Source organism: Cajanus cajan, chromosome 11, assembly GCF_000230855.2.
Source record: "Cajanus cajan strain Asha chromosome 11, NIPB_CcT2T_4, whole genome shotgun sequence".
Taxonomy (NCBI): domain Eukaryota; kingdom Viridiplantae; phylum Streptophyta; class Magnoliopsida; order Fabales; family Fabaceae; genus Cajanus; species Cajanus cajan.
In genome coordinates this window covers 28,181,693-28,207,135 of record NC_138527.1, presented here as the reverse complement: position 1 = coordinate 28,207,135, position 25,443 = coordinate 28,181,693, and the positions used below count along the sequence as shown (strand labels likewise).

General features: G+C 34.7%; 3 protein-coding genes and 1 long non-coding RNA gene across 5 annotated transcripts; 1 reads left to right on the top strand and 3 right to left on the bottom strand.

Moving 5' to 3' along the window:
• Nucleotides 1-1,060: 1,060 nt before the first annotated feature.
• Nucleotides 1,061-2,168, bottom strand: LOC145953487 (uncharacterized). The gene is made up of 2 exons (XM_083067454.1): nt 1,747-2,168; nt 1,061-1,070 (listed from the first exon to the last, which is right to left on the bottom strand). The coding sequence occupies exons 1-2, from the start codon at nt 2,166-2,168 to the stop codon at nt 1,061-1,063; spliced, it is 432 nt and encodes a 143-aa protein (XP_082923580.1).
• A 3,527-nt stretch (nt 2,169-5,695) lies between these two features.
• On the bottom strand, nt 5,696-9,330 carry LOC109801052 (origin of replication complex subunit 6). 2 transcript variants are annotated; one of them, XM_020362022.3, is made up of 9 exons: nt 8,990-9,322; nt 8,752-8,903; nt 8,594-8,674; nt 8,404-8,515; nt 7,922-7,984; nt 7,730-7,817; nt 7,519-7,586; nt 6,150-6,246; nt 5,696-6,067 (listed from the first exon to the last, which is right to left on the bottom strand). In XM_020362022.3, exons 1-9 carry the CDS (start codon nt 9,107-9,109, stop codon nt 5,988-5,990), a joined length of 861 nt encoding a protein of 286 aa, XP_020217611.2. In that variant the 5' UTR covers nt 9,110-9,322; the 3' UTR covers nt 5,696-5,987. The 2 variants fall into 2 exon arrangements, with proteins under 2 accessions (XP_020217611.2, XP_029127415.2); XM_029271582.2 differs by lacking the exons at nt 5,696-6,067; nt 6,150-6,246 and adding an exon at nt 6,263-6,772 and having other exon boundaries at nt 8,990-9,330.
• A 3,290-nt stretch (nt 9,331-12,620) lies between these two features.
• LOC145953281 (uncharacterized) lies at nt 12,621-24,877 on the top strand. Its single transcript, XR_014430819.1, has 3 exons — nt 12,621-12,851; nt 12,968-21,937; nt 23,164-24,877. It is a non-coding gene; the product is annotated as an uncharacterized LOC145953281 (long non-coding RNA).
• Nucleotides 15,429-19,039, bottom strand: LOC109800343 (cullin-3A). The gene is made up of 3 exons (XM_020361133.3): nt 18,817-19,039; nt 18,403-18,632; nt 15,429-17,588 (listed from the first exon to the last, which is right to left on the bottom strand). The coding sequence occupies exons 1-3, from the start codon at nt 18,907-18,909 to the stop codon at nt 15,554-15,556; spliced, it is 2,358 nt and encodes a 785-aa protein (XP_020216722.2). The 5' UTR covers nt 18,910-19,039; the 3' UTR covers nt 15,429-15,553.
• Nucleotides 24,878-25,443: the final 566 nt, after the last annotated feature.

Sequence of the window (25,443 nt, the reverse complement as noted above, 5' to 3'; positions counted from 1 at the left end):
AGCTATAAATAAATATTGGTTTGTGAGTGGAAAAGGATAGAGATGGTAATATGGTTGTGTGAGGTTGTGGGGGTCATATTTCACCAAACGTCAGACTAAAGAATCCTTAATCTCTTGTTACATACATTGCTTAGTCAACCCATAAGTTTACTCAAACCTAATCCCTTAGAGAAAGAGCCTAGGTGTGGATATTGACTATCAATCCCTTGAGTACCCAATATCTACACCCGCATTACGGGCTAGGGTTTAAGACTACTAATGGGTCAAGCTCTATCCCTAGATACAATCACCACTAGGCAAATGTTTCAGAACTAGTTTCAATGGTATTTCCTAATACTCAACGGAACCTTAAATCATGCAAAGGGTGATCAATCCAAAGCAAGCATTAAGAATAGAAACAAACACAACAATGGATGAAACAACATGTATATATATATCATTAAACGTAAGGATTACATTAGAATTCGTTGGTTACATCTAACCCCACAAAAAATGGGTGAAACCACTCACAACAATGAGGGCAAATACAAAATAAAGATGAAAGGAGAAATGAAGAACCGAAGGAAAGATCCACACACGAAAGTTCCCAAGCTCGGAGAATCCCTTCTACCGCTCCAAGGAGGCGCCCCTGCGTGAATGAGGGTTTCTCCCTCGAAAATGGCTTCAAATACGAGCTTGGGGAGATCAGATTAGGGTTTCGCACCCGGCGGGTAAGTCTTCGCGCCCGGCGCAGGGTCTTTTGAGCACTCTCTGCCTCAGTGTAAGCCTGGCACAATTTCCTTTTACGCCCGGCGCAATATCTTCCAGAGAGTTTAAGGTACTCTCTGTCTCGATCGCGCCCGGCGGAGGTAGTCTCGCACCCGGCGCAGGCGTGACTTTCAGAGGTGGAACACTCTGTTCTTCTCAAGCCCGGCGCGGGTCATCTTGCGCCCGGTGCAGCCACTCTGCTCTGCTCCCTACTCCTTAGATTTCCAATCCTAAGGTCTTCCATCCTCAATTCACTAGCTCAATACCTGCACAAAAAATGAGGTGTATTAAGGTATTGTTAGCTAAATATGGGTTAGCTATATCTGCATAAAAAGTGAATCAAAAATAGAACAATTGTATTGCAATGGTTCAAAGAATGAGTGAAATTGTCTATTAAGTCTTGTCCAAAAAGAGGTATAATTGAGACTTAACATCCAGCATTAATCATGGCATGTACCTCCCTTCCTCTCTCGATAAAGAATTTATTGTAGTAGGTGTATGTTGCCATGATAATGGAGCAAATGGGGAGGTTCCTTGTTTTCTTGAGGATCGAATTAATTGACTCTGCTAGGTTTGTTGTCATGTGTCCCCAACGTCGTTCGTTATCCCATGCAAGCGTCCATTTTTCCCTTGGAATGTTGTTCGACCATTATGTTGCTTCAAGATTATTATCTCTTACTATGTTATAATAGTAAAAGAATCTAGGCTCAACCATGCCATATGCTAAAAACAAGTTTATAAATTAAATTAATATAAGTAGCTAAACAAGTGTAAAAAAAATAATAACTAAAGAAAGTTTTAAAATTACTCATATTGACGACATCTTTCTTCAATGCAACATTTTTAAATCGTCGCATGAAGTTTTGTGCAATATGTCTAATGCAATAAACATGGACAGAAATATTTTCAGTCCAACCACTTTCATTTCTAGAGTATGCACTTTTGATAGTCTTATGATGATCCGAAATGAGGCATGACCCCTCTTGTAGTGTTACATACCTCGAAAGGTTTCTTAAAAAAAAGAACCATGCATCACTAGTTTCTCCTTCAACCACAGCAAATGCAATGAGAATTATGTTGTTGCGACCATCTTCTACAACTACCACCAATAACGTCCCTTTGTACTTGTCGTACAAAAATGTTCCATCCACTTGAACAATTGGTTTACAGTGAGCAAAACCATCAATGCATGGCTTGAAAGTCCAGAAAAGCCTCGTGAAGAAAACGTTTCCCTCGTCCAACATGTCACCTTGGTATGTCGGTTGCGTATTCAACTTCCAAATGAATTTGAGTATATAGAGTTGCATTGCTTGCAATAGACTAGGTAACTTGTGGTACAACTCCTCCCAATTGCCAAAAATGTCTTCAATCACCAGTTGTTTTGCCAACCATCCCTTTCTGTAGGTGATGGTATAGCCCATTGTTGACTTTATATGGGCTATGATGATTGAGATGGGTCTGGAAAGATCAGACTCAATAATTTCACGAATGGTTTGAGAAATCATTCGTGAGCCCAACTTATTATGGTCCTATGAAATGAGTGGCAAAACACATGTGTGGGGCCCTTCCAGCTTCATTATTTCCCAATATTGCTCTTTAGTGCACAATATTGCTTGACATTGCTAATCACACTTGACATCAACACACTGTTGGTTTTCCGAGCAAGCGCACCCAAGTCTCTGTAATATAGTTAAAAGGTTGTCGATCCTCGGGACTTGTGAAGTAGATTTTGATTTCTATTATGCTAATTGTTACTTGTAAATTCAAAGCTTGAATTTTCACACATGTTAGATATTTCATGTGATCAGTGCTTTTAAACTTAAATAACCAAAAGTCAGATTAAATTTAAGAAAACAGATATGATGAACAGTTTGGATTAAATTTTATCAATCTCCCTTTTATGTATTCCTATTGCTTCTTGCAAATGATTCTATTACTCATTGCCATTGAGTTATCTATATTCATTCAGACCCAATTCCTTGGCATAAGAAATTCTAAGATATTTAACTCAATGAAAGATTCCTCACTTCATTCAGTTAAATGTCTTGCATTAAGAATCAGAACTTATTGCAATTATTAATTTTGAAACCATCCCTAGCTTTCAAAACTAATAGGTGATTTGTTTCAAGTCTAGATTCAGAAAATATTTTCCAACCAAATTCTAAATCCAAGATCAAAGATAAATGATCAGTTTATCTAAGCATTAAGAATAGAATACAAATCACTAGCACTGAATAATAGATGTAATATATATATGAATCAAAAAGGAATACACAGGAGTTCAATGACTACATCAATCCCAACCCTAGAGCTTTAGCTCTCCATAGAAGAAGAAAGCACAAAGTAACAAGAGGAAAGGTAGAAGAAAAATATCCTCTGAAGAACCGTGTTCCCACGAGCTCCAAGGTGCTCTGTTTTGTTCTTTCGTCTCTATTCTTCTCTCGTGCAACTTGTTCTTTGTTTTCTCTCTCCTCTACCCTTTTATAGGTGCTGGAATTAAAACAGGGTAGGCAGGAAAGAGAAGGAACCGCTCAGTGCCTCAAAACGGCTGAACGGTTTGGAGAATTCTTCAACATGAAGTAATATGAAGGGTTGGGCCCTTGAAATCCGCTGAGCACTTGAGACAATTCTTCACAATGAAGCAAGCAAAGGGGGTGAGCGCTTGAAATTCGTTGAGCGCCTAGGAGGCAAAGAGCACTCATTCTTCCAGGACCAAAATCGCTCAGCGCTTGGGAATGGTTGAGCGCCTCTCCTCTGTTGCACTTGCTAAGCTCTCTAGCTTGAAAGCGCTCAGCCCTTTTGAAGGGCTGAGCCGTTTGCCTCCAGACTTCAAAAGCTACAAAATAAGAGGAAAATCTAATCAAAAGACTCATCACTCCCTGTAAATACGTAAATTAAGAGCCCCTATTTGATTCTAAGTATATTGGCCAAAATTATATCAATATATACAAAAATTATGCTAGATAAGTGTCTCAAATTTATATTTCATCAGGCTAATTAGACACTTATCACACATTCCACTACAAGCCTAGTTTGGCTTAACATTTGGACCTTGTACATGCAGTGATTGACAATATGATATTTATTGATGGCATCCTACACTTGTTCTTTTGTTATGAAATGTTGGCCAATAAATAGTGTTCTAGGCGGATAGACTAGCGTTTCTCGACCTAGAACATGACTAAACTCCAAATCATGTTCATGTATGAGAGTCAGGAAGTCTAAAAAATGTTGAGCTGGGGTATATGATAAGTATGGTGCAGATGGTGGAATCTTTGCAAGTGGCTTGGCGTCTTCGTCATGATTTTGCTCTTGTGCTAGGATTTTGTCTTCGTCCTCTTTAAAAGGATCAAAAACTTCAGTTGGGAGACCTACAATAGCATTCCCTTCAATGTGGGTTTCTTGGATTAGCTAGGATTCTTGGATTGGCTGGGATGGTAGTTGATTGAGGTCCATGAATGGACCCGTTAAAAGTTGAGTGTAGGACAGCATGTCGTAATCAAAATTCATATCATGGGTTGGAATATGTGGGTTTGGAGTTTCGTGGGTAAGGTAAGGTGAATGAAGGTGAAATTTGTGGTGGCTGGGTAGGGTAAGATGATGATGTACAAGTATTAAACATAACATATATTTTTATACTTGATTGAAGTTCATTTGTGTCATGAATGTTGAAGATTGACTCAACATCTTCATTATCATTCAACTCAATAGATTTGTAATTGCTCACCCCTACCCAAGTCTAATTGGGCAGTAAAAATGTGTGATTGTCACCCTTTCTTTTTTGTGTTGCCGAAGTTTTGTGTGGATTATTTTCTTCAGCCTTTGTAGAGTGACTCCTCTCCTTGCTTGAACCAATTTGGCTGACAGTGAGCTGAACGTGACTCCTTCATTAGGACAAGTGTTAATGGCGCCATCAAAGTGAACAATGACATATATTGAAGACATGTTTTGAAATTAAGAAAGGTCAAAAGAGATTTTGGGAGTGAATGCAAGTGTTTTTGAGTGTGGGCAACTCAACAACATTATGTTTATTTATAATGGTTTAGGATTTGTTTGAAATGAAAAATGAAATCCTAGTCTTGGATTCCCTTATCTGTAATTGTGGGGTCCATCTCTAAGACCAACTATCACATGTCAGTCACACATGTTGAGGGCATTAATTCCCTGTGGAGCCCATGTCTTAAGTGTACGTTATGTGAGCAAGGCATTGATTTCTTGTGGGACCATGTCTGAGACAGACTATGACATTTTAGTCACGCGTTCTAAGGGCATTGATCCCCTATGTGGCCCGCATCTTAAGTGTACTTATGCGAGCAGAGCATTGATTCCTTGTGAAGCTCACCTTTGAGACGAACTATTATATGATGGGACCCACATCTTACGTGCATGTTATGCAAGCAAGGCATTAATATATAATTTTAATAATTTAAAATTATATATTATTAAAATTATAACTCATTGAAATTATAATTTATTTAAATTATAAAATATTATATTTATTACTTTATAAAAATATAAATTATTAATATCTTAATTTTTATAATTATAAATTATTTTATATACAAATTTATATAATTAATAAAACAATTTTTACATAAAAAAATAAAAATAAAAAACAAAACAAAATATGTTGTTCAGAATTCAATATCCGGAAAACCAAATTTCAAAAGCTAAAAAAAAAAAGTTCGATTATGTAAATATTAGAAAGAGGTTCATTTTAGAACTTTTTTTAAAAAAGTATTATAATAGTAAAAAATTCCAACTATACATATCAAACTTCAACTATTGTACGTGAAGCAAGTGTTCTTTTATTTTGTATAGAATCATTTGTATAACGAATAATGTCAATAATCACGTTTCCAGCTATGTTATCAAAATTATCATGCATGCCTCCAGCTATACCCATAGAAAATTTAAAAACTTAACTAAATATTTGAAAGTCAAATCGTTATGTCAAGTAAAAAGTGCTCAATATATACGAATAAAAATGTACATATGCACGAACTATCTTGGCGTATGTAATTGTATTCATGACCCTTTTTGAAGCCAAATACCAATAAATTAAACAAAGGGGATGCCAGTCTGTACATAGCTCTTGCTATAAACTAATGCTTTGGAAATTCCACAAAGGACATCCTTCATCTATATCAGTTAATGTCATCTTTCTTCATCCTTTTTTTTCATACTGTGCTGAACTTCCACCTAAATCATCTTTCATCGTAAAACATAACAATACCATCTCACATGGCCTCCAACTCCTTAGTATCGGGAGATTCCTTGATAAAGTTGAGACGAGTCTGTTTAGTTCGCTTGCAAGGCGCTACAAAGAGTAAAGAAACAAATAGGGTCAACTGTCTTTGGCTCATTTGGGGAAAAAGAAAATGCAAGAATTGTCCCAATACCTTTCGTCTTTTTTTGACGATTGGATGCAAGAACAGAAGATTTCCACTTCTCGTAATCACGTTTTCCCATTTTTTTGGCTTTTTTATAACTTGAAAGCTGGATACACAATAAATGTTGGTTGAATTCCATAGTCAAAAATATAGAAACATAAAAATGAATACTTCATTATTCATAAAAATTGAAAAAACCCATTTTACAGCAAAAAGCTATCGAAATACTAAACAAATACACACCGTTGGAACACAATGGTGAGAGTACATAGAGCAATAGAGCGATGAAAAGGCATGTTATGGTGATCTTGCATTCAAGATTAACCGTGACCATCATCACTTTTTAAACAAAATACAAGATGGAGGCTAGATTGTGGTGAATTTATTTTGGAGAACAGAAAGAATTCGACAACACTGACTGGTTTAGACATTTAAAGCCACAATTATGCAATAACAAATTCTTTTTCCAAATTGAAATTACTGTAAGTTGGTGGAATCAACTAAAAATGACCCTTTGCTAAAATAGAGAGGAATCCATACAATAAGCAACTTCTCATAAATCTCAGTATAATCTTAAAGCCGAGCAGACATAGTCCTTATTTAGGTTGCGGAGAGCCAGCTAGTCTCGTGTCCTAAGAAAACCAGAAAGTGAAAACTGAAAGTCAAGGCAAACCTTCGGTGGCTTTTTTAATAGCTAAGTAGAAATTTGGGTACCCTGATATCATATCCTCCATATCAGACACACCTGACTTATTTCCCCGGTTAGTCATATGTAGTACATTATGCATCCACTATCACACAGCAATTGAAGGAAGAACTAAAGAAAACTAGCCTCTAATAGATATTGGATTGAAATTACAAAAGGACTTTGTTAATAATTGATCAATATAAATAGAGCTATCCAAAATAGGACCGTGCATCTATGTTTGGAAATGATAGTTAATGGTTACCACATTGAAGCATAAGGAGAAACTAATGGATCAAGTAAATTTTAGTTATTCTGACTTCTTACTACTAAAACCCATCATTACAATACAGAAGACATTGCTACAAAATAATCTATAGAGAACTATGATGAATGTATTGGGCCAAATTTGGCTAAAGCCAGCACAAACTGAGCTTCAAAACAATCGGTGGTTAAAATGTTTTAGAGCTTCATGTGAAAGAATTGCATAGAAAGTACATCCCTGAATTTTTTATATACATAACATAATGAAAGAGAAGAACAAATTAACTCCAAAAAGAACAGTATATTTGTGCAGTGCCCGTTGAATTTATTGAGGAACAGAAATCTTTAGGGCAAAATATATCTTTCCAAGGAAACAAAAATGCTAGTAAGATTAATATATATATATATATATATGCTAGACAATAGTACCTCTGCACCATCATCGGATGAACCACCTTCTTCAGCTTTCCTTTTACTTGGCAAAACATCAAGCAAGTCTACAGAAAGACGGAAAGACACAAAAAGGAAATTGCTCAATGCGAAAATAGCTATTAAATACATGAATAGAATAGCTCACTTTAAGTAATACGCGTAAGCATTATGATCAAGAATGAAGAACCAAATAGAGAAAGATGTATACCTCGATTAGACTGCAGTTCCTTAGGATCCTTCTTTTCCTTTGCCACCCCAAAAACATCATGGCACAAATCCTTCATTGTAACATAAACCTACAGCAGAGCCATTCACAACCAATTTTAAAATCGCCAACACTAATCACAATTATAAATCCAATAAAACCATTACAAACGCAACATTCACGAACAGAACTTACACTAGAAAACTCAGATTCAGATGTACCGCAGAGCTCGATTAACTTAAGTTTGTCTACTTTCAGCTGCAAAACAAACACAACCACAACTTAAACCAAAGCAAAAGGACATTTCACATAACAATAAAGGCTATAAATCAGTCACAATTCCATCCAAATCCTTCAATTTACAGAAATCTGCAGACAAGTACAGTCAATGCAGCTACAACTGTGACCACAATTCAGTCTCAACAACCCTAAAAATCATAACCATTTCCAAAAACCCTACCGTCTATAACTATCTAATAACTCCAATTGGTTTTAAATTGTGATCCACAGCCGCAATTGCAGCCACAACACAAATGTTTCTTGACCCAAAGCAATAGCATCCGCAATTTTCCACAATGTCAAGGATTACGCCACAACCGCAAATTAAAATCATTCTAATTGCAACAAATATTAACGTGTTCATTATATGATATCCAAATTAAGTCTATTCAAGGTACCTTGTGTTTTTTAGCACACAAATAAAAAGCAACGGCGGTGAACACAGGACGCGTGAAATCAGCGCTTGCACGGCGAGAGACCGGCAACGACGAGACAAACCGATCCTTATATCTGCACACAAACAATAGACAATTCAGCAAAACGCGAAACAACGACGGCGTTTCATCGAACACGTGGCGGATAACTCACAGTTTGAGACCGTCGCGAACGAGAGGAATAATGCAAACGCAGCCGAACTGAATCGCCAATTCCCTCACATCTATCTTCATCCTGAAACACCAAACACTCCGTTAACAGAAAGAAAACAAAGAAAAGCTGAAAGAATGGAAAGAAAAGCGAAAACGAACTTGACGCCAAGGCCGTTGTGGAGCGAGTTGTAGGATCTGATGTAGGCTCTTTCGGACATTCCGCTGAGCCTCACCGCAGAGGATCGGTCGAAGATAACGCCGAGCCTCGTGGCGGCGATTTCCAAGCATATGAGAGACTTCGCGACCTCGCCCTAAGAAAAGCATATAAAGAGATTCAGAACGGAATCAAGTGAATTAAACGGATTGGAATGGAAATGAGAGGAAGAAAGAGGCTTACGACTCCGATGACGGAGGAATCGAACTGGACGTCGCAGAGGCGGCGGAGCTCCGCCGCTTTCCGGACGACGAGTTTGGAGTCGGAGAGAGCGAGTTTCTTGGCTAACTCGGAAACGTCCATTTGTGGCTTTGGATCCCAAACACGACGCTAACTAGGATTTGGCGTTTGCATTTTGAAGGGATTAGGGAGCGGAAAATGGCGGGAATAGGAGGAGGAGATTGTGGAATCCAAATTAGATCGAAGTCGCTATTTGAATGTTCGCGCGCGCGGGGTTTGCCGGGAAAGTTTCGTTTGGCGCCTCCGCTTCCGAAATCACTCATGCAAAAACTTCACAAATTTTTTATTTTAGGCAACAAAATATACGTATTTTTTTACGCGCTTTTTAATTACTTTAAATTTATTGTTGATTATTGATTAAATCGATATTATCCAAAATATTGTACATTTTGTAATTTTTTTTTTTAAAGTAAGGCACTTGTTCAATCTTACTTCACGCTAATTTTCAATTATATTCTTCAAATATTTGAGTCGTGTCTTTTAAAGTTTTAAATATTGTGATATTATTTGATTATTATTATTATATATTTATATATACACATTATTTTGTACTTCAATATTTAATTATATCATTTATGATTCTCAATTACCTAATATTTTTACACTTACTATAATTTGTAAATGTTTTGAATAAAAGTTGACATTCTTCGTATTTTAGTTGTTGATGATGGAACTAGGGATGGCAACGGGGCGGGGCGGGGCGGGTACGGGTTTTATGATACCCGTCCCCGTCCCCGCGAGTCAAATTCATCCCCGTCCTCATCCCCGTACTCGTTTCATCCCCATCCCCGTCCCCGTCCCCGTCGGGTATCGGGTATACCCGTACCCGTCAATTTTTTATTTTTTTATTTTTTGTAAAAAAAATATATTTTTAAATTATTTTTTTTATTATATTATAATTATAATTAAGTTATTTTTCTATTTCATATTATAATAAATAATCACACATAAAAAATATTAAATTTTTTTAATATAATTAAATTAAAAGTGAGTATTAAATTAAAAATGGAAATAGGAACGGGTACGGGTATGGGTACGGGGCGGGTAAGTACATACCCGTACCCGTACCCGTACCCGATTTAATATATCGGGTTTTACCCGTACCCGTACCCGTACCCGGTCAAACCGGGTATTCCCCGTCAAAGTCGGGACGGGTTCGGGTATTATCCACAGGTACGGATATATTTGCCATCTCTAGATGGAACAAATATTTGTAAAGACATTCTAACACTTAAATAAGAGTAGTGTCTAGGGTAAGCGTAAAAATTAGAATTAGAATGATACATGATATCTCGGTAAGTGAGTGATCTTAAAAATATTCTTCATAACTTGATTTTTAATGAGATTTGGAATTTTTAGAGATATGGCATAGGAATTACACCTTGACCGTTGGAGATATAATCACCTAGGTTATCATCCAGATTTAGCATGGGTGAATTGATAAAGTTGATTGGTCTGTTCAAGTTTACTATAGACTTAGTTCGATCTGTCAATCTAATTAATCTTTTGACATTATTTTGTGACCCCAACTACTATCATGTTGATTTCTATTAAAAGTTGTAAGAAAAATGGGTAAAGAATTTACATCTCCCGTACTAAGAACAATAATTAAAATCAAAGCATGAGAATAAAACTTGCTAATATAATAAAAATATGTTAAAAAACTAGAATTTTAAATCATTTTGAAGAATGCTTGGGGCAATTTTATAATTAGTCCTGACTCTAGCCAGCCTTTTTTATTAAATAAATAATATTAAAATTTAGTAATTTACAATGTAATAGATAAAATTTTCTTTTCAATGGTAAAATATTTTTGTTGAAATGGGTGCCAAATTCCACAACAATATCTAACTATTTATTTTTTTAAGAATTTTTTGATATTTGTTTATTTCAGGCACTAATCAAACTTCAAGATTTGGAATTTTAAAGAGGTGTTAAATGAATTTATTTATCAATATTCATTCATTTGATTTATTCATAGTAAATTTATTCAATCCATCAATTATAATAAAAATAAATAATAGATCAAATTCAATTTATTCATTTTATTTTATAAATGGTTAGTAATTCATTCACTATTTTTTAAAATTCATTAGATTATAATATAATATATTTATTGGATTGAGATTTTAAAAGATTATTTTTATATAAAAAAAAGTTTTGTAAATTTTAAAAGATTTTATAATATTGTAATGACTTATAAAAGATTTAAGAAATAAAATGTTTTTAACATAGAAATTATTTAATTTTTAAAATATTATTTTTATGGATGGATAGATTATTCATCCATGAAAAATTGTTAATAGATGAGTTGTCTTAATCTTTTGCTTGAAATGGATCGGATGAATTGATTTTTTATATGAATTATTAATGAATTTAAATTAATTAATAAATTATTTTTATCTAATTTATTATGATATATCTAAAAAAAATTATCCGATTCATGTATTTGCCTCCTCTATTTCTAAGCAATGAAAATGTTTTATAATTCGTGCGATTTGAATAGTTACTTGGGACATTTCGGCATTCCATGGGGGATATTTTTTCTTCTTAATCTGTTGTATAAGGGTGCTTATATAGTTATAATATTTCGGATAAAATCTGCTATGTAATTTATAGATGTCTTAAAAATATTTGTAATTAGTTTGTCTTTAATTTCATTTGGAAATTTTTGTGCAAGTTCTAAATTTGAATAGAAGTATCTGTTCCTTGATATATCCCATATAAGAATCTAATATTGGTTTGAAATATTTTAGTCATTTTTGCCAAAACTACTAATCAAATTTTTTATTTCTATAAATTTATTTAAATGTATAATATGTTGATTTATTGTTTTTGAAAAAAATTATACACCATCTGAATATACTACAGAAAAGTCCACGTAATGAAAACAGTGTTAACTAATTTTGAATTTTCTTAATCAGTGTAAATTATTATTTTTTTCCCAGGGAGCATAAAATATCAAAGATAGAGATTTTTGATTAATTTATGTTTTTTTTTTCGATAATCATATGTTGAGTTGTTTTGAGGAGGTGGTTGAAAAACTCTCGAAGTTAAGGAACTTCCAATGAGTCTTAAGGTGTTTTAGAGGATTTATTTGGATAAAGGTTCAATATAATCTTGAGGAGAAAAGTATATAAGATTTCTTTTAAAAATTGAATTTCATAAGTTCTATTCTTAAGAAATCTTATAGAGATATTAGAGAGAGAAACTATTGCATATATATGCATGTTATTTCAAAAGAACAAGTCTTACATTGTTTCGACAACTCAAGTATTGAGTTTTTATATATCAAAGTACTTCTAACACTTTCAAAGGGACAAACAAAAGGGTGTTGGGCTCGTGTACATGAGAATGAGCCTTATGAGCCTATTGTAATTCAAATATGTTGATTTGCTCCGATGCGTGTGCAAAAATGGAATTTAAAAATATTTTTATTTTTTATTACATTAAATTATTTTGATTAAGGCGAACCTTAATCGAAAATAACTATTTTTTATGTTTCAAATTAAGAGTTACTTCAGTCTTTAAAATTCTCGTATAACTTTATCAAATCTAATATTTTATTCTCTAAATGGTCATATTCGGATAAAGTTTATCCAATTGGTTTATGGGATAAGGTTTATCCCTTAACTTTTGAATGGTTTACGAGCTTCCGAAACTCTATAAATAGAGGCCCTTGCCACATTGTTTGATCATCCGAAAAAGCTTTCCTCTCTTCTTTCTCTCTATACTTTTTTGGTTCTCATTTTGTCACTTGCCTGAGATGATAGGCTTGCACGTATCCCATGAATAAGTTCTTGAGGTCAGTGTCATCACACGCTTATTTTTTTAGTATTCTAGGTTACCAATCAATGCGTCTGCCTGATCAAAGAACAACAGAAACTTTGGAGTGCTAATCTTTCTTCTTCTTCTTTATAGAATCACGAGTGCGTAGGATGGTTGTTGGGCGAAGATTCAAAGCTCTTAGCTGAGAATCGAAATCGTGGTGTGGTGTGAAGCTTCTTGTTGGTTAAAGCTCAACTTTCACTTCTTCTTTTTCCTTTATTTTCAATGGATTCAAGTAAGGAAAACTAGAACTAATTTATGGTTGATTTGTTAAGTTGTATGTATCTTGGATTCTTGGAATCCATGATTATGTTGATGAATTCGATGGTGGTGAGTGCGTATGGTGCATGTCGAAGGCTTTGGTGTTCTTGTGGTATGTTGGAGGTGAAATGCATGTTTTGATTTTAATGGTTGTTGCATGTTGACATTCTGAGTAGATTCATGTCATTAATGATGCATGTGTGAATGGTTGCAATGCATGTTAGTGATTTTTTTGATTTTTAGGTAGTGTGAACCAAATTCATGAGTTTGCATGCGTAGAACTCACAATTGTGTCGGAGGTGTCTTCATGGCACCAAGGGTGTTTTGTCTTGCTAAAGCTAGACGTACGCAGGATTGGTGGCATTGTTGGGGTTGCTGCATGGGTGTGGGAGATGACGAGGTTGCAGCTACCGGATTGGATGAGAAAGCCAAACCCTTACGGAAGCTTAATGAAGGTGGTTAACGATTCCACTATGAGAAGCTTCGACGCGGTGTTCAATAGCTTTCACGCCTTCGAGGGTGAGTACGAGGAGCACTACTAGAGGGTGTACGTACGGAACAAGGTGTTGGAGCTTGGGCCCGGTTTCCATGTGCCTGAACAACGATGGTTTGGACAAGGTTGGACGAGGATGTTGTGTTAAAAAAGGAGGAGAAGAAGGTTGGCATGAATGGCTTGACACAAAGAAAGAGGGTTTGGTTTTGTACGTTAGTTTTGGTAACTTGAATGGGTTTCCTTGTGTTCAGCTTGTTGAGATAGCTCATGCACTATGGTTGTGGTTATGATTTCATTTGGGTGGTGAAGAAGAATTACAATGAAGAAGGTGATGATGTTTTTATGAAGGACTCTAAGGAGAGAGCGAGAAGAAGCAACTAGGGTTACTTGATATAGGTTGGGCCCCACAGTTGTTGATATTGGAGCCTGTTGCTATTGGGGGGATGGTGAGTCATTGTGGTTGGAACACGGTTGTTGAGAGCATGAAGGTGGCTATTGGTGTGGTGAAGGGATGAGAGTTAGGGCTAGGGCTTAGTGATAAGGCTAAGAAGGCTATTCAAGTTGGTGGTTCTCATAATAATACAATGGAAGTGATTAGGGAGCGCAAGGAAATTTAAACTTCAAAGGCTCAATCGATGTTGAAGATTTTGGGAAGTTTTCACTAGGTGTGTGAGGTTTTATTGGGGAGATGGCATCAGCTATGATGCTTATCCAAGCTTTCTCCACCTAATACTTTGATTTCAACTTAGATTCTCCTCTTGCTGATGAATTATCAGGCGGTTCTAAAATGAGATAATCTCTTATTTATTTCTATACGGGATAATCAAGTGTTAATAATTATTTTTAAAATACTACTAATTTTAAATTATCTAATATTATTTTTAGTCATAATCAATCTTTAATTAGTAAGGCTAGTCTAGTAGTTAGGTAGGAGAGATTGGAGTAATTAGAAGTATGAGGACCTAGATTCAATTTTTATTGCGACCATCTTTATAATCTTTCCAATCTTTATAATTTATAACAATATGTAGAAGATATATCTTCTCCCTCAATTGTTTTTATTCTCTATTTTTAATGAGATTGTTTTGTTCTTTGCGACATCCTTAAAAAATAAATTAATGAAAATTTTGTTTTCACGTTTTAGTCTTTTAATCTTTGCGAGTTACATTTCTATTGTAAATGAAAACTTTACATTACTTATACAATTGTCTTTTTTTTCCCTCATCTCATCTCTTGCTATAGTTGATATGCAAATGTTTCTAAAGTTATATTCTTATCACAAATAAATATAAGTACGAAATATCTTGATTCCTCTAATAATTATAAAATACTATCAATTTAATTTTATTTTGTTCTATATTTTCAAATAATATAGAAAATGATTAAAAAAATATTTTCACAATTTCTTATATTAATTATTTTAAAAACTTTTTCTTAAATCAAATATATCTTAAGGAGCCTCATTTAAAAATGCTTTTTTCTTAATTTTTTATTTTCCTGTTAATTAATAATGACCCAGTAATTTCATAAGAGATTCATCTAGCAGAAGGCTTAATCATGACATCCAGTTAACTTAATTTTGCCATATCATATACAAAAGGAATACATATGCACACCACCCTTTATTTAAATACTTAGTTGGGACCTTCCAGCTGTAACAGCAACATTATCAAGAATGGATATCCTATATTAGAACTTCCACGGGTTAAACTCCAACATTAGGAGAAAGGAGCCTCGTAGATGTACAGACATTAGTATACATGTTAAGTGATGCACATAATAAGGTAAAACAGCATGACCGAAAGAAAAAATTGATATGCATTAAGAATCAATGGCTGTGTTACAAAGGTAATTTTTCACCTAGTTCACAAGACACCACATTTGTATCACTGTAATTTCACTGAAACCAACAAGCTTGAACAATTCTAGTAAAGATATCTATACATCTTCCTGTCTCTAGCATCTCTTTCCAAAAATTCCCTCTCAATGAGAGACTCAATATGTTTCTTTACAGCTGTTGGATTTGGGAGGAACCGTGACTGCAACTGCTTTGTGACCTCAGCTACGAGATTGTTATGATCAAGTAGCTTCCTTGATTTCATGATCCTTACTATGGTAGCCTCAATCAGCGGCTTCCGGTCTTCCTCCACTCGTTTTCGAGTTTCCAGTTTCTCAGGTTCTGATTCCTTTTGTGCAACTACAGTTCCTATTTTTACCTTGTATAGTTTGCTTCTGAACTTGTCATTAACAAAGAAAGCATCATCCTCACCTACATCTTTACTCATAGGCTCCTTTCTAAGTACATTTCTTTTCTTAACCAAAGCCAATGATTGCAGGCAACTCTTCAGATTCGAAGAGGGAATCTTAGTTGCTTGCTCAATTTCCTTGTAGCTTAGTCTATCAGCATTGTTAAAGAGCATGAGGACACACATTTGGTAAGTGGAGACATTTAACTGATGTTTCTGACCTTTACCAAAGGTGGCTTTTAAGTCTGCTGTGCCCATATCAGTTTGCCAGGACAATTTCCTGCCCATATGCATGCCGAGGTAATATGATTGGAACTTCTCACAAAGCTCAGACATTTCAGCTGGCAGGTTGCATGTAACAATAGATTGAGTAGGCCATACCTCCGCTGTCAAAACCTGCACAGTAAGCGTGGGACCATCTCTTAACTTGGGGTGGCTGGTATAAAAGCCCTGCATTGTGTCTCGGGAGGTTTTCATGTCTGTAAACATGCCCTCTAATTTAGAGGTGAATTGATAACCACATTCAGTCCTGAGCTTAACTATGAAACTTCTTTCTACATCATCAGAAACTGTTTTTCCATACAAAAGCCGCTTTGCCAGATGCCGTTTGTAATAACTCTCAAACTCATCTTTTTCTTGCAAGTACCGGAATAACATCATCACCTTGTCAAGAGTAATCTCTATATCATCCTCACTTACCCCCTTGAGACCTTGCCGCAGCATTGCATCTACAAATAGTGAAATGAACTCTGGAGAATGGGGATTCAAGTTGATGAAATATTCAAATGAGGATTTCAAAGCATTCTGGAAAAACTTATCCTTATTAAATGCCAAATTTATAATCTTTTCATACTTCTCTTTTTCATCTAAGAGCCTCTCCACAAATTCAACAGGATCCTTCAACCTGTCACGATCCATGACAAGCTGTTTACCAGACTCTTTGATGTGTGAAGTCATCACTTCATATATTTTGAAGAGACCGTTAGCAACACGACGGAACAATTTATACATTCTACCCAAATCTTCATATTTATCATTACAAAGCATGCTTACCAACCCAGAATCCATATGTATTAATATAAGCAGGTTATTTTCAATCATCACCTTCTCTACCACATTAGTTATTTTCTTTTCAGTCATGGGATCCAAGTAATAGCTCACTCTATCGATTTCCTGTTTCATGCGGCTCTCAGCTATCTTCAGAAAATCCCCACAAGCACAACACTCAATTAACTTCTGGGATTCTGCTTGGTAGAACTCAGCTGAAACTAGAAGAAATTGAGTCTCAAATTCTTGCCCATAAACAGAAGGACCTAAATCCATTAACATCTTTGTTATATTTCTAAACAATCCTCTGTTAATAACTTCACCTGTACGTTCACCGTACACCAATTCCAAAAGTGCATTCAACAGTCGGGTGCTTATCTGATTTGAATATATAACATTTTCTCTCCACAGGTTCAAGCCAAGTTGATCAACAGGGGTTTTCCCAGCATGTGGGATGTAAATCCTATCCATGTACATCATAATTTCTCTAATCATTTTTAAGGCCTTATTATGGTCATTCCATTTCTTGTTCATTTCTTCCAGAAAAGAACCTCCTTGAGTGGCTTCAAGAGATCTAGCTATCTCTTTGAGACGAGCAGTCATGGTTTCAACCAGCCCTGAGTATAGCTTGTCACCAAATTTGTGGAGAACCATATTATATGCATTTCTAAATCCACACAATAACCAAGCAAAAGAATTGTCAGAAACATTAAATCCATTGTCCTCGTGAATCATGAAAAAAATATATATATAAAAACAACGAATGCAATTTTGAGAACAAAAATGGATTTTCAATATGCTCAGTAGTGCCACTATAGCAGCATAAATGGCCATATTTAATGTAGCAAATTTTGTACAAACACACTGCCATGCAGATTTTGTAGCAGTCCAAGGCAGCACCAGTGCATCACACCGCTGCGCCACTATAGTGGTACTATAGCACACAATCAATAACTACGGACATGTTTTTTATTACATTATTATGTTAATTCACCACATTTACAACTGAAACTATACATTTGGAATTTGTTCTGTGTTGCTACCACTATATAATTTGCATCTTGTTCAATATTGCTAAGTTTCATGACATACAAAATCAAGGTTTCATAAATTGATGCAAATTCTGTGTTTAACTCTATATCATTCTAATTAATCAGTCGAATAATCTTTCTAATTACATATGAAGAAAGTATTAAACTTTTTGTGGGCTTCCAACATGTTAAAGACTTCAATTCTTCATTTAATTCTTTTAGTTTTATGGAAGAGAAGTGCTAAATTTTATCAAACACATCTTGAAATGGCATGCAAATGAATGTAAAAATCGAAAATTCCACAACAATTACACCTATGCATATCTTCACAAAACAAAACAAATAATTGCACAGTGGTTATCAAAGACAGACAGAATGATATCACGGGAAGACAGTTTTTCAACAAACAATAACACATAGTAAAGAATCACGAGAAAGAATGAAAGATACCTGTAAAGCACTTCATAACTGAGACCACTGATATTTTGATTGTATATCTCATGGATTGCATGTTCCAACATGGTCCATGTCTTGTCAGGATCAATGCCTTCCCGGTGCTTGAACTCTTCTAACCGAAAATTTTTCTTCTGGTCACTCATTTTCTCCTTCCAACAAAAACTCAAGTACCCACAATCCAAAAACACAACTTTCTTGAGTTTCCTCCAACTCAAATCCCAAAGCTCCCTCAAATTAAAGAAAATGAAATATCGATACTCAGTAGCAGAAATTAAGATGAAAAAAATGGATTTTGTTTTTACAAAAATGAAATTTAAGAATAATAATGAAGGTGATGAATCATTATTGGAGGGTGCTGAAGTGGTTGAGTGAAGTACAAAGCATCAGAAAAATTGAGAGGGGGATTACGAGAAGTTTCTTGAATTTCTTTGGAGTTCTATGAGGAGAAGATGATTGATCAATGATGAAGCTCTGCGAAACTTTTTTTTTTTCTTCAAACATTTCAGTTGAATATTTTAGCGGGTCTTTATAAATAAAAAGAATACGAATTTTAAGTATTGGCTCGTGTACGGACAAAGAAGTATATTTATCTATTTTAAGAAGATTAAAATTTTGTTAAAAAAATAAATATCATTTTAAATTGTTATATTAAAGAAATGTAAAAATATTTAAACAATAAATATAATATATAGATTTAGTCATTGTAAAAAAGATGATTTTGTTTTGGCCTTTGTAATTTTTTTTATTTTTTATCTTTTTAAAATTTATAAATATTTTTTTGTCCTTGTAAAATTAATGAGTAGATCTTAATTTTAATTTTTGTAAAATATTTTTTTTTCTAAAATTTAAACTCATTATTTTTAACCTCTAATGATTTGGAAATAAAGTTTACTAAGTGTAACACTGTAAGTTGTGATAATATATTATTTTTAATTATTTTATACTATTGAGTGAGTTGTCAATCAATGTTTAGAGGTTTAGGGGTCTGAAAATCCTTTAAGAGCTTTAATAGTGTTGAGAAGGGGATTCTTTTCGGCAGAAATCCAGTTTGAGTCCGAAGGGAAGAATATATAAGATTTTTGTTTAAATAGAGCCTCATAAACTTATTTCCCTCATAAGTTTAAAGAGAGGATTCTAGAGAGAAGGTTTTTGTTCCGTGAGCTTTTTTTCTCTCAATCTTCTCCTCTTCTTTTTCCAATCTTTTTTTAAGTTGTGTTGTTGTGATTCAAGTGGTGGAATCCTTGAATCAAGTTGATGATTCTATAGCAGAGTCTCGGTCTTTCTTCTCTTCTACCTTGGAGCTGAGCTACCCAAGGTAAGGGAAGCTAGATTTGAGTTTTTCCTTGTTGTATGATGGAGTTGTTGGGTGATGTTGGTACTGAACATGGTTTGGATTTTTACTTTCTTTGGCTAAGTTGATTGAATTTGGTGAAGAGATATGTGAAGGTTAGGGTTTAAGTGCATGAGGAAGAATATGATGATTTGATTTATGTTGTTGTTGCATATTGCTTTTTGTGTAGAAAATGAGTTGTTTGTGTTGAGTAAAGACATTATTCCTAATTGCATGTGTTATTAAGAATCACTTTAGCCAAAACACATATTTATATCATCAAAATTCCAAACAATATAGTTAATTACACATACTTCACTCAACATAATCAATTAGTTCATGCAATTCATATATCTAATAATTATTCCAATTTATCAAACAATTGTATGCATTTCAATTGTAGGAACAAGGTGACGCTCGATAGTGAATACCCTACACCCAACGTGGTTCAAACAGAGAGTTACTTAAATTTATTATTGGAAGGTTATGCCCAATAATGCAACCTCCCAATGCTTGACAAATTTACAACAAGGAGTCCACTAGAGCTCCCGCGTCTAGTGTGAACCTTCTCATGCTCGATGTGATTGTCACAAAGATCCTTCCACACTCTTTATCATGTATCATGCCAAACAACCTCATGTGGGGCTTAACACGGTATCAATAAAGTCTCTTTTGCAAAATAGCTCAAATTCAATCTCAAAACCAACATACGACCAAAATCATTCAAGTTCACCAATTTATCCTCCTCAAAACCAAGAACACCAAACTCAATAACATGCGATCCCATCTCAATTATTCACACAGCCATGCATCAAATATGTTTTCAAACAACACATGCATCAAAAAATCAACGCAATATGAGTTATAGCTTCCCTGACCTCAAGATCAAAGTGAATTGAGGAAGAAGAAGAAAATGGACGAGCTCCAAGTAACTGCAAGCTCTTCACCAACATCAATCCTTAGCTTCAACCACTTCAAATCACGACTTAGTTGATCAACAATGATCTTCACCTTTGGGGTGTCTATAAAGAAGAAAAAATAAGTTTGAGTTTTAGAGTCCTTCTCTCTAGTTTATGTCTCTAAGTTTTCTAAGGAATGAGTTTATGAAACTCAAGTCTCAAAATAAATCTTATATACTTCTTCCTTTAAGGTCAAATTAGACTTCTACCTATAAAAATCCTCTAAAATACCTAAAAGACTCCTTAAGAGTTCCTTAACTCTCAGAATCTCTCAACACCACACCTCAAAACACCACAACATATAATTATTGACAAAACACAATAATTAACCAAAATGTATAGTGTTATAGTTCATGTTGTTAGTATTGTTGTTGTAAAACTCAAAAGGTCAAGGGGTCCTTGAGAGTTAAGTTGTTTATGTGGTAGTTGAGTCAGAGTTAAGTTGATTCAACTTAAGGAAGAATATATAAGATTTTTCTTAAGATGTAAACTTCATAAGTTTATGTTTTAAGAAACTCTAGAGAGAAGTTAGTGAGAAGTTCTTTAGAGCTCAAGTGTTCTTCTCCATATTTATAACCTAAAATCCTTCCCTTCTTTCTTTCCTATAGTAAATATACTTGGCTAAGTTGGAGATTCGAGCTCTCGAAGTTAGAAATATCAAGTCAGAGGTCATGCGAAGTTCCTTTCTTCTATTTCTCCTCTTCACGATTGATTGACTAGAGGTAAGAGAAGTTTTGTATTTTGAATAATAGTTAACACATTATTGCTTAGAATCACTTAATTTGTAGTTGATACTAATTGAATCCATGATATGATAATTGACGAAGTTGTGGTCCTTGAAGTTGTTTGAGAGTAGAATTTGGTGGTTTTTAAAAGTGTAATGGTTGCATGTTGTTTTTGACCTTGTTTTAAAGTTGCCTATGACGCCTAGATGTAGAATTATGTGTTGCACGTTGGTGGATTTCAAGTTTTCAGGTGGGTTTGGACAATTTGTGTGAGGTCCCTGGTCTTTTCTTTCCTTTTTCCCGAACTCTCACTCACTCTCATACTTTTCTTCCCCAAATCCCCTGCTCATTTCTGATTCCTTGTGGTGATCTTCTTGAGCTTAGGTGCTGAGTAGTAGCTTTTGGAGCTAGCTGTGGGCGTGAAGCTTGTTCTTCTTCTCCGGTCGTCGTTCTTCTTCTCCATTTCTCTTCTTTCTTCCTTGTCATTTCCCGAAGCTCGGAGCCGTTGAACCGAGGTAAGGGAAGCTAGGTTTTGCTGAGTTTTTGGTTTAAAGAGAGTTCTAAGAACTCCTTAGCTGTTTGATGTTTGGTGATTTTTGGTTGAGAATGATGAAATTAAGGTTTTCGGGATTTCGGAGTAATATTGAAAATTTGGGGTTTTGATGTTTTCATGGTTGCATATTGAAAAAGAATTGATTTTTTGGGTTGTTGGATGAAAATGGGGTGTTTTGGGTGGATTGCATGTGCTTGGATTTCTTATTTTTGCAGGATTGTTGTTCAAAAATGGTGGAGGGATTGTGTTTGCTGTCACAAACGGCTGAGCCGTTTTGAACGGCTGAGCCCTTTGGGAGTTTCGTGACAGGAAAGAGTTTATGGAACCAAACAGCTGAGCCGTTTTAAAGCGCTGAGCGCTTTGGGGGCAGAGAGCTAGAGGAGAATCTTTGGAGGTAAAGCGCTGAGCGCTTTTGAGGCGCTGAGCGCATTTGTGCTTTCAGAATTGGACTTTGTAGTCTTCTTGAAAGTTGTAGCCTTGGATATTAGTTTTCCAATGGCGCTGGAATCACCCAAAAAGGAGTTCTAGAACTCCAGATATGGTTGTTTTAGTGAAGAGGGGTCAAGCTGTCAGCATTGGTTAAGTTGTTTTAGGTGCTTAGGTTGATTGGTGTTGTTTGGGTAGGTAATTTTGCATGATTGATGAGTTGTAAACAAGACGGGTGGGTCGTATTATATGTTGTATGTTGTAAAGTTATTGATCATGCTATTAATAATGTTTGAGTTGAATTAAAATAGGCGAATATGATGTGATGATTAGTGGATAATACTGTTGCTGATGTTGAGTTGTATCAGTTGTATATTGTTGTAAGTTATTATGTTGAGTTGTATCACTTGTACATTATTGTAAGATGATATGTTGAGCTGTACAATGGTGTTGTACTGTGTGTTGATATTAGATGTTGTAGGCCGAAAGACTGAGGTGTTGTAGGCCGAAAGGCTGAGGTGTTGTAGGCCGAAAGGCTGAGGTGTTGTAGGAGATCTCCGAGGTGATATGCGTGACGACGCATTTTGTGTGTATTGATAAACTGTGTGGTAATAACTGACAGGATGTTTATGGATGAATTGTTGATGGTTGTAATTGCTGTTATTACTTAAAAAATTTCCTATATCTTGTTCTTTTTATACTAGCTTACCCTTGTTGTTTCCATGTGTTTGGACTGCGATGATCATACTTGTATGGGAGCAGAGCAGGGCTAGATTTGTGATAGGAGCAAGCTTATAGCTGGCAGAGGACGGGGAGTCTTAACTGACTGATGTTTTGGATGTTAAGCCACTATCTGGCTATTTTGGATTGTATTTTATATTATACGCCCTAACTCTAGTCGGATTGGAACATTTGTATATATTTATATTCTAGATCCTATATTTATATACTCGTTCTATTCTGTCTAGTGTTTCCGGTGTGCTGCGGTTATGAGTGTGGTGACCTGCCGGGTCGTTACAATTTGAGCTTTTGCCAAGTGTAGAACTCATCATCATGGTAGACGTGTCTTCAGAGCATCAAGCGTGACTCAAGGTCAAGGGTTCTCATTCTCATGATGTCAAACACAAGATTGGTGGTGTCGGGTGTGAGGAGAGAAAATCATCTTTAACTTGGTCATGTCGGGTGTTAAGTTTAATGACATTGAGTATAAGGAGAGAGAATCATTTATGGATAAATTGACATCAGGCACCAATAGAGTAACATCAGGCAAGAGTCAGGTAAAGACCCTCTACGTAAGGATGGCAACGAGACAGGATGGTACAAGTTTTGGTATCCCTATACTTGTCCCTGTCCCCATATCCAAAGGGTATGAAATTTTCATCCGTATTCTCATCCCCGTACTTGCCTCGTACCTGTCAAAAAATTAATTAAATATTTTTTTTGTAAAAAAGTATTCAAAAAATAAACTTTTTAAACATAAAATAACAATTAGAAATTTACATTAATTAAATTTCATTTGAAATAAATTTAAAATAAAATAAGAATTATGTAAATGTCAAGTAAATTCTAAAAAAAATAAACTAAGTTTCTAAAAATTTAAAGTGGATATGCGTATGAGTACAGGACGAGTATGTATATACCCATCTCTGTCCTTGCACCCAATTCAATAAATCGGCTATTTTTCGTATTAAACCCAAGTCAAACTTGGTATTTCCTCACAAAGTTGAAATGAGTTTGAATATTACCCACAAGTATATGTTTACTTTTCATCCTTACATTTGCTTGATTTGGGACTGCGCGTGAGTTTTGCCATGCTAGGCATGAGATATTGGGATGCGCTTTGCCTCAGCCATGTCGGGCACAAGTGGTTTGACTCTCTCAATGGCGTCGGAGCCTGGATTAGTTGAATATTGTTGTCTTTTATTTTTGTTATATAGTAATAAAACTATATTAAATGTAATAACTTGTCATATTGTTACATCAAAATATATACACTCTAATAATAATTTTTGTTATTTCTTTCTCTTTTTTATTACATTATGCGTGGATTGAAATTTTGGTACATGCATTTTTCTCTCCAAATGCTTAATTAACACTCATTATCACTTTTTCTTTCTCATTTTTCTATTACATCATAACATTTATAGAGTTTATATTTTTTTTTCTCTTGAGCAATATTTTTAAACATTCAATTTTATTAAACACTTCATCAATATTGATCATTTTCTTTATTTTATTTATTTTTAATCACATCATATCACCTTTCATACTTATATATACTTTTATTTTCTCACTCTCTTGCAATATTCGATAGCATACGAGGCGTTGAAATATAATTTTCTTTTTATCTATTATCTCCCTCTCATTAAGTGTCAAATAACATTTTAGATGTGAAGATATTATTTTTCATTTTGCATATATTTCTCTCTCTTCCTTGTTTTAGGTAGTGAAATATAATATTTAGTATCAAATTTGAACTTTTCTCTAAATATAATATTTCTTGACAGATTAATCATCGATAAAAATTAATTAAAAATGTTAAGAAAGTGTTTCTTTACTATAATATTATATCTATAACATTATATAAAAGGGATACAAATATTCATAATCACCATTTGGTCTCCACTTTTAGTATGATCTTTTTACCCTTAATAACCACCATCTTATAATACAAGTAACTGCCATTTCTATATTTTTAAAATCTTTTATTCCTCACTAAATAACCTTTTTAAGTAACTGCGTTCATTATTCCCACTCTCAAAATTTCATCTTTCTTGCTTCCTCTCTTTTTGTTAAGCCAACTACACATCGGTGCATAATCTATTCTCCATTACGGTATATCCTCTCTCACTTCCTCTATTATACTTTCCATTATATACATCCCCTTCATTCTTGGTTTTATTTCATTTTGTTTTCCTTTCATTTTGAATGTTTCCTCTAAAAACGTAAACCATACATAGTTAATAGTGCGACTTATAAAGGTTCAGATGCGAGTTAGAGTAATTTTGTTTTTTATTATTTTTGTGCCTTTGCGCTTATGTA

What these genes read in the sequence shown, in the direction of transcription:
- LOC145953487 (XM_083067454.1), bottom strand. Translation starts at nt 2,168, where the DNA reads ATGGGCTATACCATCACCTACAGAAAGGGATGGTTGGCAAAACAACTG.
- LOC109800343 (XM_020361133.3), bottom strand. Translation starts at nt 18,909, where the DNA reads ATGTTTGAAGAAAAAAAAAAAGTTTCGCAGAGCTTCATCATTGATCAA. An exon ending in AGAAATTCAAGAAACTTCTC is followed by an intron (nt 18,633 to 18,816) that starts GTAATCCCCCTC and finishes AATTTGAGGGAG; the next exon opens with CTTTGGGATTTGAGTTGGAG. An exon ending in AGTTATGAAGTGCTTTACAG is followed by an intron (nt 17,589 to 18,402) that starts GTATCTTTCATT and finishes GTGTGGATTTAG; the next exon opens with AAATGCATATAATATGGTTC.
- LOC109801052 (XM_020362022.3), bottom strand. Translation starts at nt 9,109, where the DNA reads ATGGACGTTTCCGAGTTAGCCAAGAAACTCGCTCTCTCCGACTCCAAA. An exon ending in GTTCGCGACGGTCTCAAACT is followed by an intron (nt 8,516 to 8,593) that starts GTGAGTTATCCG and finishes GTTTGTGTGCAG; the next exon opens with ATATAAGGATCGGTTTGTCT. An exon ending in TGTGTGCTAAAAAACACAAG is followed by an intron (nt 7,985 to 8,403) that starts GTACCTTGAATA and finishes TTTGTTTTGCAG; the next exon opens with CTGAAAGTAGACAAACTTAA.